The sequence below is a fragment of the Bos taurus genome, chromosome 2, assembly GCF_002263795.3.
Source record: "Bos taurus isolate L1 Dominette 01449 registration number 42190680 breed Hereford chromosome 2, ARS-UCD2.0, whole genome shotgun sequence".
Classification (NCBI taxonomy): Eukaryota; Metazoa; Chordata; class Mammalia; order Artiodactyla; family Bovidae; genus Bos; species Bos taurus.
In genome coordinates, this window is record NC_037329.1 from 19,405,062 (window position 1) to 19,419,187 (window position 14,126).

The 14,126-nt window shown below is 34.1% G+C and overlaps 1 protein-coding gene across 7 annotated transcripts in view; it reads right to left on the minus strand.

Moving 5' to 3' along the window:
• AGPS (alkylglycerone phosphate synthase) overlaps nt 1-14,126 on the minus strand; it is a 139,561-nt gene that overhangs the window by 76,379 nt on the left and 49,056 nt on the right. For all 7 annotated transcript variants that reach the window (XR_009491137.1, XR_009491136.1, XR_009491139.1 and 4 more), the window contains 4 exon segments: nt 13,899-13,978; nt 12,529-12,609; nt 2,671-2,796; nt 68-176 (listed from right to left, as the gene is read on the minus strand). Coding sequence is in view for 4 of the 7 variants with exons in the window: in XM_059876460.1 (XP_059732443.1) it covers nt 68-176; nt 2,671-2,796; nt 12,529-12,609; nt 13,899-13,978 (396 nt within the window). In the remaining 3 variants the exon portion in view is untranslated.

Here is a 14,126-nt window from a genome sequence, read left to right on the forward strand (position 1 = left end):
CACAAATTTTTACAAAGTTGAATCACTAACCTGTATTTTTTCATAATAAATATGCAGTTATATTTACCTTCAGATCCCATGATGAAGTGATGGATATCAGGGCCTGTTGACATTCGAGGTCCTTGACAGCTTTTTTCTATTATACCTCTAGGTGTTACCATTTTTATATGAACCACCTGTTTAATACAATGCATGATGTAAATTCTAGATGTCTGTCAGTGAATGTTGTTTGTGTGGGTACACACACCCTATATATTTATATAAAACACTATTTTTAAAATATTGGTTTAAGTGACAAATGGTGATTCCCTTCAGAATTCTAATATCTTTTAGTAATTATTAGACTAAAAATAAATTTTATGTAAGTTTAAAAGAGGGAAAAAATATTCTAAGATTGTTATTGGTCTAGGAATATTCACAGTCTTAAAAATTGAAAAACAATTTCTTTAAACCAAAGTTACTCTAGGGTTGTCCATGTGGTAAAGAACTAAAGAACAGGAAAAATATGCAATGATCATATTTTAATGGGTTCATTCTTTCACTCATTTAACATTTATGAAGCACCATTATGCACGTCAAGCATTGTTTACATGCTTAGCATTCTAAGAAAAGATTTATTCTTGTCTTATTCCCACCTTCAACTTATCTACTTTATCCACTCAGTAGAAAAGAATGAAGTATTAATTCTGATCATACCAAAATTGGGATGAAGAGGGAGATGTGACTGAGTTAAAAAGAGGAGGAGAGATATGTGTGAGATATGTCTCACACATGTGAGAAAATCATTGTCGGGAGAGAGTCAATCAAAATATGTTCCTCAGATCTGACTCAGAAATGGTTAGGTAAAACCCAACACATTGTTAGGATGTGATAAATAAAAATAGAGTATGTATTGTTGAAGGAAATGAACAAAGGATGTAAATAAACTATTTACACAATAAAAAGAAAAATTGCCAATAGGACATTTTAAAAGTTTACATTTACTAACAAAGAAATATAAAATTATATGACAAAAACATAAATAAAAGGTCTAGTAAAATAAACATTCTCATAGTGCTAGTAAGATTGTCAAATGGCACAAGATTTCTAAAGAGCAACTTGGCTATAAGGGTCCAAAGACATAAAAACATGCTTGATCCAACAATTCAAACTCTGGGAACTTACCCAAAGAAAATGATCAAAGATGTATGCTAAAGAAATTACTACAAAGGATATTTTTCCCTTTATTTATTTCCATAATTTTTAAATAAAAAATAACTTAAATACTTTTTATAGGGAATTACTAAATCACAAATTATCAATGAAAGAGAATTATATGCAGTTTTTAAAACTAGTGATACAAATCTATGCTCATATACATGGTAATGTATTGATAACATAGTTTAAAGAGCCGATTAAACACAGTATGATGCTTTTTTATAATTAAAACTAGATATAAACATGCAAATAAGTATATTAAGATGTGTACTTATAATTTGTGGCCCTTAAGTAACTGTAAAAAGGATTAAAACAAATTACATGCTTTAGCAGTACTAAAGGTAGCAGTCTATCAAATATGCTTAACTTTGATAAAGCTTTTAATAATTCAATAGCAAAAGGATCAAATTCTGTCCTCTGAAACTGAATTTGTTATCTTTAACTACAAAATGAAAAATGTGATTTCTAAAATATCTTCAATTAAAAAAAGATAATGTAAATATTTTTAAAGTGTTCATTATATAGGCAAAGTCTTAAATTGTTGGGTGTTAACTACAAAGAACCAATATATTTTATCAATATAATAATATATTATAATATAATTTGATATTTCTATCAACAAAGACATGATAAAAATATTGTAATGCTAGAGTTGAAAAACAAAGCTAAACAGCTCTAAGAATAATGTTAGGAACACCACATTAATAGTCTCAAAAATTATCTTTCAAATTGTTATCAAAATATTGACGACAAAGGGAACTAACATGAATGAAGTACCTATTACATACCAGGGATTCCACTAAGAGTTTTCATTTTATGTCCTTTATTCCTCATAGCAATTCTACACAACAAATAACATCATTCTATTTTATACCATAGGAAATTGAAGTTTAGAAAGGTGAAACAATTTGCACAAGGTCACACAATTAATCACTGTAAAAACTACAAATGGAACAAATGATACTGAATGCCTAGCCAGGATGCCTATCACACACTCTCAAGAGTAATAACACCAGGTCAGTGAAAAAAAAAGTGATATGTACATAAAACATTACACTAACTAGAACATTTTCCACTGGGTTCTTTAATTCTACACAGAAACTTTTTTTCAGTAAAATAAATATCTCATAAGGCCAAAGAATAATAATGACAGACCACCTAACTAAATAGACTAAAATCTTGGTAGAGTTGAAGACTCAGGCTCTAAGTCTTGAAAAATAAAATTTATATGTATTTATAAGTCAGATAAAACATCTACAAAGCTTAGATATCATTCACTCAAAAAGAAGCATTCTTAAATGACCACAGTTGTGTCTTTTAACTGTTTGGATTATAATGCATAGTCAATGTTATTATAATCAAAAGGGGTATACTTTTGAGGGGACTCTTCAACTCAATTTTTAACAGCTTAACAACTTTATAATAATCTCTATTGACCAATCAATTATTATATAGTAATGAGAAAAAATTTACCAAGTCCTCAATATTGCCATAGATATTCTTCTTCATGCCTGACGCTCGAGTAGATACCCATCCTCCCACAGTGCTGAATTCCAGGGAATCTGGTTCATGACCTGTACAATAACCACTTTCTTTAAGCTGAAAAACAAAAATGTAATATTTTACCAGTGAAAATGGCCCCATTTTGCATAGCACTCAACACATTAATTCTTTTCACATTAGAATTTCCATATGTCTTTGCTATCTAGACTCATTAAAACCTAAATAGATAAAGAAACATTTTATCATACTTGTCCAAAAATATTTTTAGCTTTTGCCTAGTGGAAAACTTCGCAAAACTGAAAACTATGAACCAAGAGGCAGTTGTATTTTCCACAGGCTCACCAGGCAATCATACTCCTTACAATCTTTCATTTAAAAGACAACTACCCTTCTTATTTTTTATTCCAACAAAGAGACAATTTAAATTCTTATAGACCTCAGATTATACTTAAATAAGTGCCGACTTCACCTGAATACTTTCAATAAATAAAGCACTTAATCTCTTATTTTCCCTATCCTAATATAATCTGCAGCAGGCCTGCAGAAAATCTGAGCAAATTGCCTGTACTTAAATCTCTCAAGGAGTCATGTGTTTTAATGTACAGCCATCTGGCTAGGTTTCCTGCATGTAATACCATCATTTATTTGTGATGCAGATCATGCATTCCTGTACATTAAATAGTCACTTGTTTCTCATTTTTCTATATTAGCTTGGCTTTGCCATCTGCACAGCACCTGAGGTTGAATGGATGCCCTTTACTGCAACAACACCAAAGCCATTCCACTAAAATCATTTTAAAGGCTCAGCCATCTCATGTCGAACGCTACAGACACCACCATCTGCATACCCACTGTCTACTGCACTCAAGCCCATCAATCTGTGTTGACCATTTTGATAGTCATCCAATTAAGCAACTGTTTCTATTTTTCAAGTAAGCCATGCAGAGATGTAGAATATGTCAGTTGTGTTTATAACTGTGTATTTAAGTATCGTATGCAAGTTATAATCCAAATTTTGAAAGTCGAGTAGGCTAAATATAATTTGTTAGCTTCTGCAGATAAGCAATGCAAATTATTTATCATGTCTAATTCTGTTGCTAGAAAACAAGATTTAAAAAGACATTATTAAATAATAGAATTTTTCACTAAACATTTAATATGTTAATTTAATTTTAAGAGGTAAATAACCACTCGTAAATAAGTAGCTTAAATACAAAACTGAACGTTAAAATCAAGATTATCAGACCAATATACTTCCCTAACTCCCCAACAATCTTTATTCATATCCCAACAATCTATATTCATACTGTGCTGTGCTCAGTCATGTCTTGACCCTATGTGACCCCACAGACTGTAGCCTGCCAGTCTCCTCTTACCTGGAACTTTTTACACAAGAACACTGGAGTGGGATACCATTTCCTACTCCATATTATTTACTCTCAAAAGACTACTGTCTTTCAACTTTTCTGAAGGTAACAAATACACACACACACACACACACACAGAACTCTTGAAACTAAACAAGAAAAAATCCAATTAAACAATAGACCGAAGATCTGAACAGACATTTCACTGAAAATAGCAAATAATCACATGAAAAGATGTTCCACATCATATGTCATCAGAGAAATACCAATTAAAACAACAAGATACCACTACAACTTCAAATGAATGGCCCCAAATCAGAATGCTGACAATACCAGATGATGGAGAGGATATGTGACAGCAGAAACTCTCAGTACTGGTGGGACTGCAAATGGTACAGCTACTTTAGAAGACTGACAATTTCTTACAAAACTAAATATACTCTAGCAATCATACTTCATCTATTTAGTCAAAGGAGTTGAAAACTTATGTCCTCATAAAAACCTGCACACAAATGTTTAAAGCAGCTTTATTCCTAAGTGCCAAAACTTGGAAGCAATCAAGATATCTTTCAGTAGGTGAATGGATAAACTATGGAACATTCAAATAACTGAATATTATTTAGTGCTGAGAAGAAAAAAGCTATCAAGCCATGAAAAGACATGGAGGAAACATATATTACTAAGTGAAAGAAGCCAATGTGAAAAGGCCACATATTCTATGATTCCAACTGTACGACATTCTGGAAAAGGCAAAACTAAGGAAACAAGAAAATCAGTGGATGACTTCCCTGGTGGTTCAGGGACTAAGACTCTGGGCTCCCAACGCAGGGGGCGTTGGGTTTGATTCTTGGTCAGGGAACTAATCCCAGGTGCTGCATCCAAGAGTTCACATGCCGCAACTAAAGAAGCCACAAGGCTGTAACAAATGAGTACTGAACATCCCACGTGCTACAGCTAAGCCCCGGCACAGCCAAAGAATTAAGCAAATAAATATTAAAAAAAAAAAGAAAAGATCAATGGTTGCCAGAGGTGAGGGGTTGGGGGTGGAAAATAAATAGGGAGAGTACAGAGAATGTAGGGCAGTGAAAATACTGAGTGATATTATAATGATGGGTACTCAACAATTATTTAAACATCTGTCCAAACCCACAAATGGACAGCACCATGAGCGAACCCTAAAATAAACTAAGGACTTTCTGTAATTATGATGTGCCAATGTAGGATGTCACTGTATCATTTATAAGGGGAATCTAAAAAAGCGGAACTCAAAGAAATAGAGCATAGACTGGTAGTTATCATGGGATGACAGGGTGGGGGAAATGTGTCAATAGTGGTCAAAAGGTACAAACTTCCAATTACAACTTGAATAAATTCTGAGATTTCAAAAAAAAAGAAATCTACCATTCTTGTGAGTGATGTTGATATTGGGGGAGGCTAGGCATGCACAGGGACACAGGCATATAGGAAATCTCTGTACCCCCCTCTCAATTTTGTTTTAAACCTAAAATTGCTCTAAAAATATAGGGTGTTTAAAAAAAATGAAAACAAAGATATTTTCAGACAAATGTAGAAAAATTCATCAACAGCAGACCCACACTAAAGATATAAATATTTACAACAAGTTCTTCAAGCAGAAAGAAAGAATCACCAGATTGAATTAAAGGCATCACAGAGGGTAACTAGGGACTTCCCTGGTGGCTCAGTGGTAAAGATCCCGCCTGCCAATGAAGCAGATATGGATTCGATCCCTGGATTGAGAAGATCCCTTGGAAAAGGAAATGGCAACTAACTCCAATGAGTTGCCTGGGAAAACCCATGGAAAGAGGACCTGACAGGCTACAGTCCATGGGGTTGCAAGAGTTGGATGTGACTAAGCGACAAAAAACAAAACAACGAAGGGTAACTAGATGGGTAAATATAAAAGATGCTTTCTTATTGTTTAAATAGGTGATGACTTACTATTTCAGTAAAAATTAAAGTAGAACATGTGACAATAGCATAGAGATAAGAAACATAATATTCTATGTGTTTTATGCTAAACTCTAAGTATTATATTACCACCTTAAAGTGGACTGTTTTAAGTTAAAGATATATACTATAAAACCTGAAACAATCCTTAAAATAACAAAAAAGATAAAATGGTATCATTATACAAAATTCAATCCGAAAAAAGGCAGTAAAAAGTGGAAAAGGAGAAAAAACACGTAGGTAAGATAAAAAACAAATGGCAAGATGACAGACTTACACTGAAGCATATCAATAAACCACAATGACAGTAAATGGTCTAACCACTGCAATTAAAAGATAGAGACTGTCAGGTTAGATAAAAAGGAAAAACCAACTGTTAGCTACTTACAAGAAAAGCACTTTAAATATAAAGATATAAATTAGTAAAAAGTTTAAAAATGGAAAAAGGAAAAATATATACCATGCCAACAACAGTGAAAACTGGAATGGCTGTTTTAACATCAGATAAAGTAGACTTCAGAGCAAAAAATACCATCAGAAAGAAGCAAAGTAATTTCAAGTAATTTCATAACAACAAAACTGTTCACTAGTCAAAAAGCTATAAGGATCCCAAGCATTTATTCTCCCAATAACAAAGCTTTAAAATACATGAAGTGAAACTGATAGAACTGCAAGAAAAAATAGATCTGCAATAATAACTGGACGTTATCATTTCCTTGTCAATACCTGATATAACAAGTAGTCAAAAGAAAAAATTTTTAATACAGAAGACCTAAACAACACTATAAATCAATTTGACTTTAAAGACTACTCCAACCAACAGCAGCAGAAGACAAATTATTTTCAAGTGTTCATGGAATATTTACAAGGTAGACCATGTTGTAGGCCATAAAACAAGTATCAATTAATTTGATATGCTTTAAGTCATATAAAGAATGTTTTCTGAATACAAGAGAATTAACAGAGAAATCAGTAACAGAAAGATGTTTGAAAAAAAATCCCCCAATAACTGGAAACTAAACAACAACACGGGAGTACCTATGGGTCAAAGAAAAAATCAAAAGGGCAGTAGAAAATATTTTGAAATGAATGAAAATGAGAAAACATATCAAAATCTGTGGAATACCACTAAAGCAGTAGTTGGGAGAAATTTATAGTACTGAAAACCTATATTAAGAAGAAAGGCCTCAGACTTCTCTGGCGGCACCGTGGGTAAGAAGCTGCCTGCCAATGCAGGGACACAGGTTCCATCTCTAGTCTGGGAAGAGTCTATGTGCCATGAGGCAATTAAGCCCAACCGCCACAACTACTAAGCCCATGCTTCAGAACCGAGTCACGACTACAAAACCCACGTGCTGCAACTACTTAAGTTCGCTATGCTCTAGGGCCGGTGAGCTGCAGCTACTGGGCCTGTGTGCTGAAACGACTGAAGCCCACACACCTGGAGCCTTTGCTCCGCAACAGGAAAAGTCACCACAGTGAGAAGCTGGCACACCCCAACAAACAGTAGCCCTGCTTGCCATTAACTAGAGAAAGCTCATGCAAAGCAACAAAGACCCAGCACAGTCAAAAATAAATAAATAAAATAAATTTTTAAAATTATATTTAAAAAAAAGAAAGGCCTCAAATCACCTCATCTTCCACCTCAAGACATAAAAAAAGCATCTGACAAAATCCAAAATCCACTACTAATATAAAAAACTCTATTTTTTGTTCTAGGTTCTTTGTATTTTCATATGGAATTTATAATCACCTTATCAATTTCTTAAAAAAAAAGTCTCTTGGGATTTTGATGGGGATTGCATCAATTCTATACATCAATTTGGGGAGAACCAATAATAATACTCAATCTTCTGACCCATGAATATGGTATAGCTTTAGGTTTATTTTAGGTCTGTTTATTTCTCTCAGCTGGGTCTTGTGGTTTTTAGTGTTTCATATCTTTTAAAAAATGTTTAATATATTTATTTGACTGCTCTGGGTCTTAGCTGCATCATGCCTGGTCTTCAATCTTCACTGCAGCATTTGGAATCTACTTGTGTGACCAGGGATCGAATCCCAGCTCCCTGTGTTGGGAGCATGGAGTTTTAACCATTGGACCACCAGAGAAGTCCCAGTATTTCATATTTTTAATAGATTTTCCCTTAAGTATTATATATGTATTTTATAATATAAGTGGTATTTTAAAAGTTTTCAATTTCTGATTTTTTATTAGTATACAGAAATAAAACTGATTTGTGTGTATAGCTTTTATATCTAGCAATCTTACTAAATTTACTAACTAGTTCTAAAAGTTTTAGCTCCCATTAGATTTACTACATAGATGATCATGTCCTTTGTGAATAAAGACAATTTTACTTCTTCCTTTCCAATCTGTATGCCTTTATTTACTTTAAAAAATTTAAACAGTTTTATTGAGGTTTTTACACCCCACCCCTGTAAAAAAACAGGATATGTGCTTTGATTTTAATAAAATTATAGGATATTTAAACAAACCTACAGTAACAAAAAGCATATCAGAGACTGACAGGGATATAGTAAAGATGAGATGGAGAGAAATATAAAGAGGTCAAAAGGAAACTTTTGGGGTTGGCTGGTGAATGTGTTCTACATCTTGATTGCAGGAATGGTTTCATGCTTGTAGTCATATACCAAACCTTATCAAGTTGCACATTTTAAATGACTGCAATTTACTGTGTGACAATTATATCTCAATGAAACTATTATAAAACAAAATAAAAGAAAATGACTCAAGATTTTAGCTCAAGCTGCCCAAAGAATTGAACTATCACCAACTGGGATTGAGAAGGCTACAGAATAAACAAATTGTGGAGGGAAAACTGAAATTCAATTTTTAAAATATTGAGTTTAAAATGTCTATTACATATACAAGTGGAGATATCAACTAAGCAAGTGGATATGCAAGTCTAGAATTCAAGAAAGAAGTCTGAGATGATACAAATATTGGAGTTTGGCATATAGAAGGAATATTTAAAATCAGCTATCCTTGAATGAACTGAATGAAGCAAACAGTACTCAGTAAAAATTAGTGAAATAAATAAAAGTTCTAAGCACTTTATTAATTTATTTCATCTCAACAAAAACTTTATGAAACAGGAATCATTATTTCCATTTTATAGATAAAGAAACTGAGGCATAGACAAATGCATCAGAGGTGGGGAAAATCCTAAATCATATATCCCCAGACTACTAACTAGTAAAATTAAGTAGCCAAAGAATTAATAAATGTAGAAACAAATTCCCAAACCCATAACCGACATTTAGTGACCTCCCTTAAATTTCACACATATTAAAATCAATGTAATTTACAAGTTAAAAAGATGAAAATCTATGCTACCCAACTACTATATTTGTGTCATTTAAAAACTTTTAGAATGAAAAAGCAGCAAATTTTAAGTCAGTTACCTCAGCTGAAGAAGAAACTGAAGGATACAGAAGCATAAGTGAGGAAGAACCTGAACTAGGATCAATACAGCTGTAGAAACTATTTTAAAGTCTACCAGAGGCAAAAAGAAATGTTCTATGTTGGCATTTAAGGAAATGAACTAGTAAGTAAAATATTAAAAGTTCCTAGTCTAGTAAAATGTCATTTAAATTTCAAGGAAATATGTTCCTTGAATTTTAATTCTAACCTTTACAAAAAATCTTGGAAAGGTTAAAATACTACATCAAATGCTGAAATAAAGGATATAAAATTATAGACATGAAAGGCCAGACTTTGTTATAAAAAAAAAACACAAAACTGCTGTGTTGATAATGCCTCTCAGAGCAACAGAAAACGAAACAGGTCTTTTTACAGGTTTTTTCATTAAATGCTATTATTCAACCCATGAAGTTAATTATAAAGTATAATAATTAACAAATCTAATTACCTTGAATTTATAAAACCTTGACTTACTGAAGATCTTTAATGCCTCAATGAATACATTCAATTTTATCTAGTTCTCTGTACCTTAGTGCATTAAATTAAAAAAAAGAAAAAGAAAAGTTTAATAATTTTTTTCAAAGCCTTTCATCCATAATTGATCACTGGACAACCCACTCCAGTATTCTTACTGGGATAATCCCATGGTCAGAGGAGCCTGGCAGGCTACAGTCGATAGTGTCGCAAAGAGTCAAACATGACTGAGCACATGCACACACACACACACACACACACACACACCAACTGCCTTCAACTCTTTACTATGAAATAAGGAAAAAGATAATAAAGAGAAGTTCAACAAGCATGTCACATCTCCATGTTCTTTAAAAGACAGGAAGGAGGGGGTCTCTGTATTCCAAACTGAACAAAACATTCAGTTCATCATTAGCAAATTGGACTTTTTAATTTTGTTTGCAAAAGCTGAGTTACAATTATCTTGACCAGATTTTAAAGGGCTGAAGGAACCAATACATTTTAATAATGACCTGCTTAGACTCCATGAAGAAAACCTCAAGTTTCCTAAAATTCATTAGGATCCCCAAAGTATTTAAGGGCTCTAAGAGTTTCACTCATTCATGACATAAGTAAGCGGTTTTCAGTAAAATTATTCACTGAAAATTTCAATGACTAGCAAAACCAACCAATTGATCAAATTTATTAATTTCTGAAAATTCTATGTCCAACGTACTCTATTTTGCTCCATTTTTACTACTTTATTTCAAGTCACTATCAGCCCTTGCCCAAATTATTGCAGCAGCCACTTTATCTGCCTTTATGTGTCCATCCATCCTCCACACAGTAGCATACAAGAACTATCTAAGTACAAAGGTAAAGTTCAAACTTTATGATCTAACCTCTTTGTATTGACCTGCTTCATCCTCTACCACTACTAAATGTACGAAAGAAAGTGAAAGTCACTCAGTCGTGTCCGACTCTTTGCGACCCCATGGACTGTATAGTCCATGGAATTCTCCAGGCCAGAATACTAGAGTGGGTAGCCTTTCCCTTCTCCAGGGGATCTTCCCAACCCAGGGATCAAACCCAGGTCTCCTGCATTGTAGGCAGATTCTTTACCAGCAGAACCACTAGGGAAGCCCAACTATATGTATACTCATCCAGAATACAAACACCAAGAATATGTATTCTCCAATATACACAGCCTACATCTCAGCCGTACTCAGCTACCTGCAGATCCCCTCAAGCAACAGCTGCCTATAAACCTTCCACACATGCTGCTTCCTCTGACTGGATTGTTCTCTCCACCCCCATATTTCCTTTTCACTCTGATTTATCCTGAAGTTTCATTTTAAATGCCAAGCTCTCTATGATACTGTCTTCAACTCCCTTTTGAACATCATTTGATGAGCCTTAACAGTTAAAACTGGACATGGAACAACAGACTGGTTCCAAATAGGAAAAACAGTATGTCAAGGCTGTATATTGCCACCCTGCTTATTTAACTTCTATGCAGAGTACATCATGAGAAACACTGGGCTGGAAGAAGCACAAGCTGGAATCAAGATTGCTGGGAGAAATATCAATAACCTCAGATATGCAGATGACACCACCCTTATGGCAGAAAGTGAAGAGGAACTAAAAAGCCTCTTGATGAAAGTGAAAGTGGAGAGTGAAAAAGTTGGCTTAAAGCTCAACATTCAGAAAACGAAGATCATGGCATCTGGTCCCATCACTTCACAGCAAATAGATGGGGAAACAGTGGAAACAGTGGCAGACTTTATTTTTTTGGGCTCCAAAATCACAGCGGACGGTGACTGCAGCCATGAAATTAAAAGACACTTACTCCTTGGAAGGAAAGTTATGACCAACCTAGATAGCATATTGAAAACCAGAGACATTGCTTTGCCAACAAAGGTCCATCTAGTCAAGGCTATGGTTTTTCCAGTGGTCATGTATGGATGTGAGAGCTGGACTGTAAAGAAAGCTGAGCGCCGAAGAACTGATGCTTTTGAACTGTGGTGTTGGAGAAGACTCTTGAGAGTCCCTTGGACTGCAAGGAGATCCAACCAGTCCATCCTAAAGAAGATCAGACCTGGGTGTTGTTTGGAAGGAATGATGCTAAAGCTGAAACTCTAGTACTTTGGTTACCTCATGCGAAGAGTTGACTCATCGGAAAAGACTCTGATGCTGGGAGGGATTGGGGACAGGAGGAGAAGGGGATGACAGAAGATGAGATGGCTGGATGGCATCACCGACTCAATGGACATGAGTCTGGGTGAACTCTGGGAGTTGGTGATGGACAGGGAGGCCTGGCATGCTGCAATTCATGGGGTAGCAAAGAGTCGGACATGACTGAGCGACTGATCTGAACTGAACTATTGAGTTATATTGTCTTTTTACCTAATTTTCTGTCATAATATAAGCTTTCCAAGGGTAAGAGATGGGTGTCTTATTCACTATGGAGTTCACAGCATCCAGTTCGATACCTGACTCACAGCAGAAACTGAAAAATCTCAGTGAATATACTGTGAAAGGTACTTTTTTAACAGAGGGGACACACAGCAGTTTTGAAAATCTTAAATAACATACCTGTCTTTCCAATTCTTGTCCTGTTATGCCAGCCTCTACATGAGCTGTCAGATTGTTTTCATCAACCCAGAGGATACGATTCTGTTGCAAAAGAAGAAAGAAGTCTCATCTCCATGAACAGACACTTTCTCAGGAAATACAACTTCCTAACTCTAAGCAGCAAGTGACAAGATAGAAATTAAGTAGTAGTACCCATACTAGAAAGCTCCACTTGTCCCTGACTACACAACATCACAGAGTTAGTGACATAGGCAGTATACTGCACAGGAGTTGGTTTAAAACATAGACACTCATAAAAGGAGGAAGACGGTTTCAAATTAAAGGAGACTAAAAGAAACCACCAAAAGCTAACGTGGGCCTTGTCTGAATGCCTATTCATACAATGAACTATAAATAAAGACAGTTTTGAGATAACTGGAAAACAAATGTGGACTGGATACTAAATGACATAAGGATTTACTTTTAATTTTGTCAGAAGTGATAACATAGTAAGAAAATGTCTTTTTTAAAAGAAATACACAGAAACATTTGGTGTAAAGTAGTATGCCATCAGGATTTGCTTTAAAAATAGTAGAGGAAAAAAGATAAAGTCAATATGACAAATGTAAATAATTATTTAGAGACTAGAAATATTATTCTCTCAACTTTGATGCTTAAAAATTTCAATAAAATCATAAATATTAAAGTTTTTATTATAATAAAGGATTATAGAAGCAGGAATACTGTTGACTATATGAAGATCAAGTTCATACCCAAACTAAAACTTTAAAGTAGCATAAGGGCCAACTCTTAGACCATAATGAACCAAAATTTCAAACAATAATCCTAAAATTAATAGTTCCTTTAAATGGCAACCCACTCCAGTATCCTTGCCTGGAAAATCCCATGGACAGAAGAGCCTGGTAGGCTACAGTCTGTGGGGTTGCAAAGAGTGGGACACGACTGAGAGACGTCAATTCACTTCACTTTACTAATTTTAAGTTAATCTTAAAATTAATTAGCCCCTCTGTTCTTCCAAAAGCAAAGTGCAATAGCATTAGTAAAAATTTGGGAAACAAGTAAGTTTTGATGACTCAAATTAACATTAACTAATATTACTTTTTTTTAATAATACAAAGCAGGTCATCTATTGTATCACAATTTCAATCCATGCTTCTCAAATTATCAGTTAATTTGGTAGAATTCATCAAGGTATATTACTAAGTAAGAGTGAACTTAGCTTTTAGGGATCTGAAAACAAAGATAAAATGATGAAAAGAATTTTAAACAAAATGGACAATATACCTTTTTAAAAACAACTAAGATTGAGCCATAAAGAAAACTTTTAAAACCAAACACTATCTTCAAACACATCTTATGTTATCATATACCATTTGTGAAGTGTCTAAAGAAATAATTGTTCTTGTCTCATCTGCAGGACACATCAGGCCATACGAAACACTTGTTCCTCCTGCCAAAATAGAAGATAATAACTATGCTTAAACATTATTTTTTAGTTACATATCTAGGGCAAATCCCTTATACAAAGTATACAGATAGGCCCACTAGGAAAAATACCTATTTCTACTTTGCAAAATGTAATTGGCAAATACTAACAC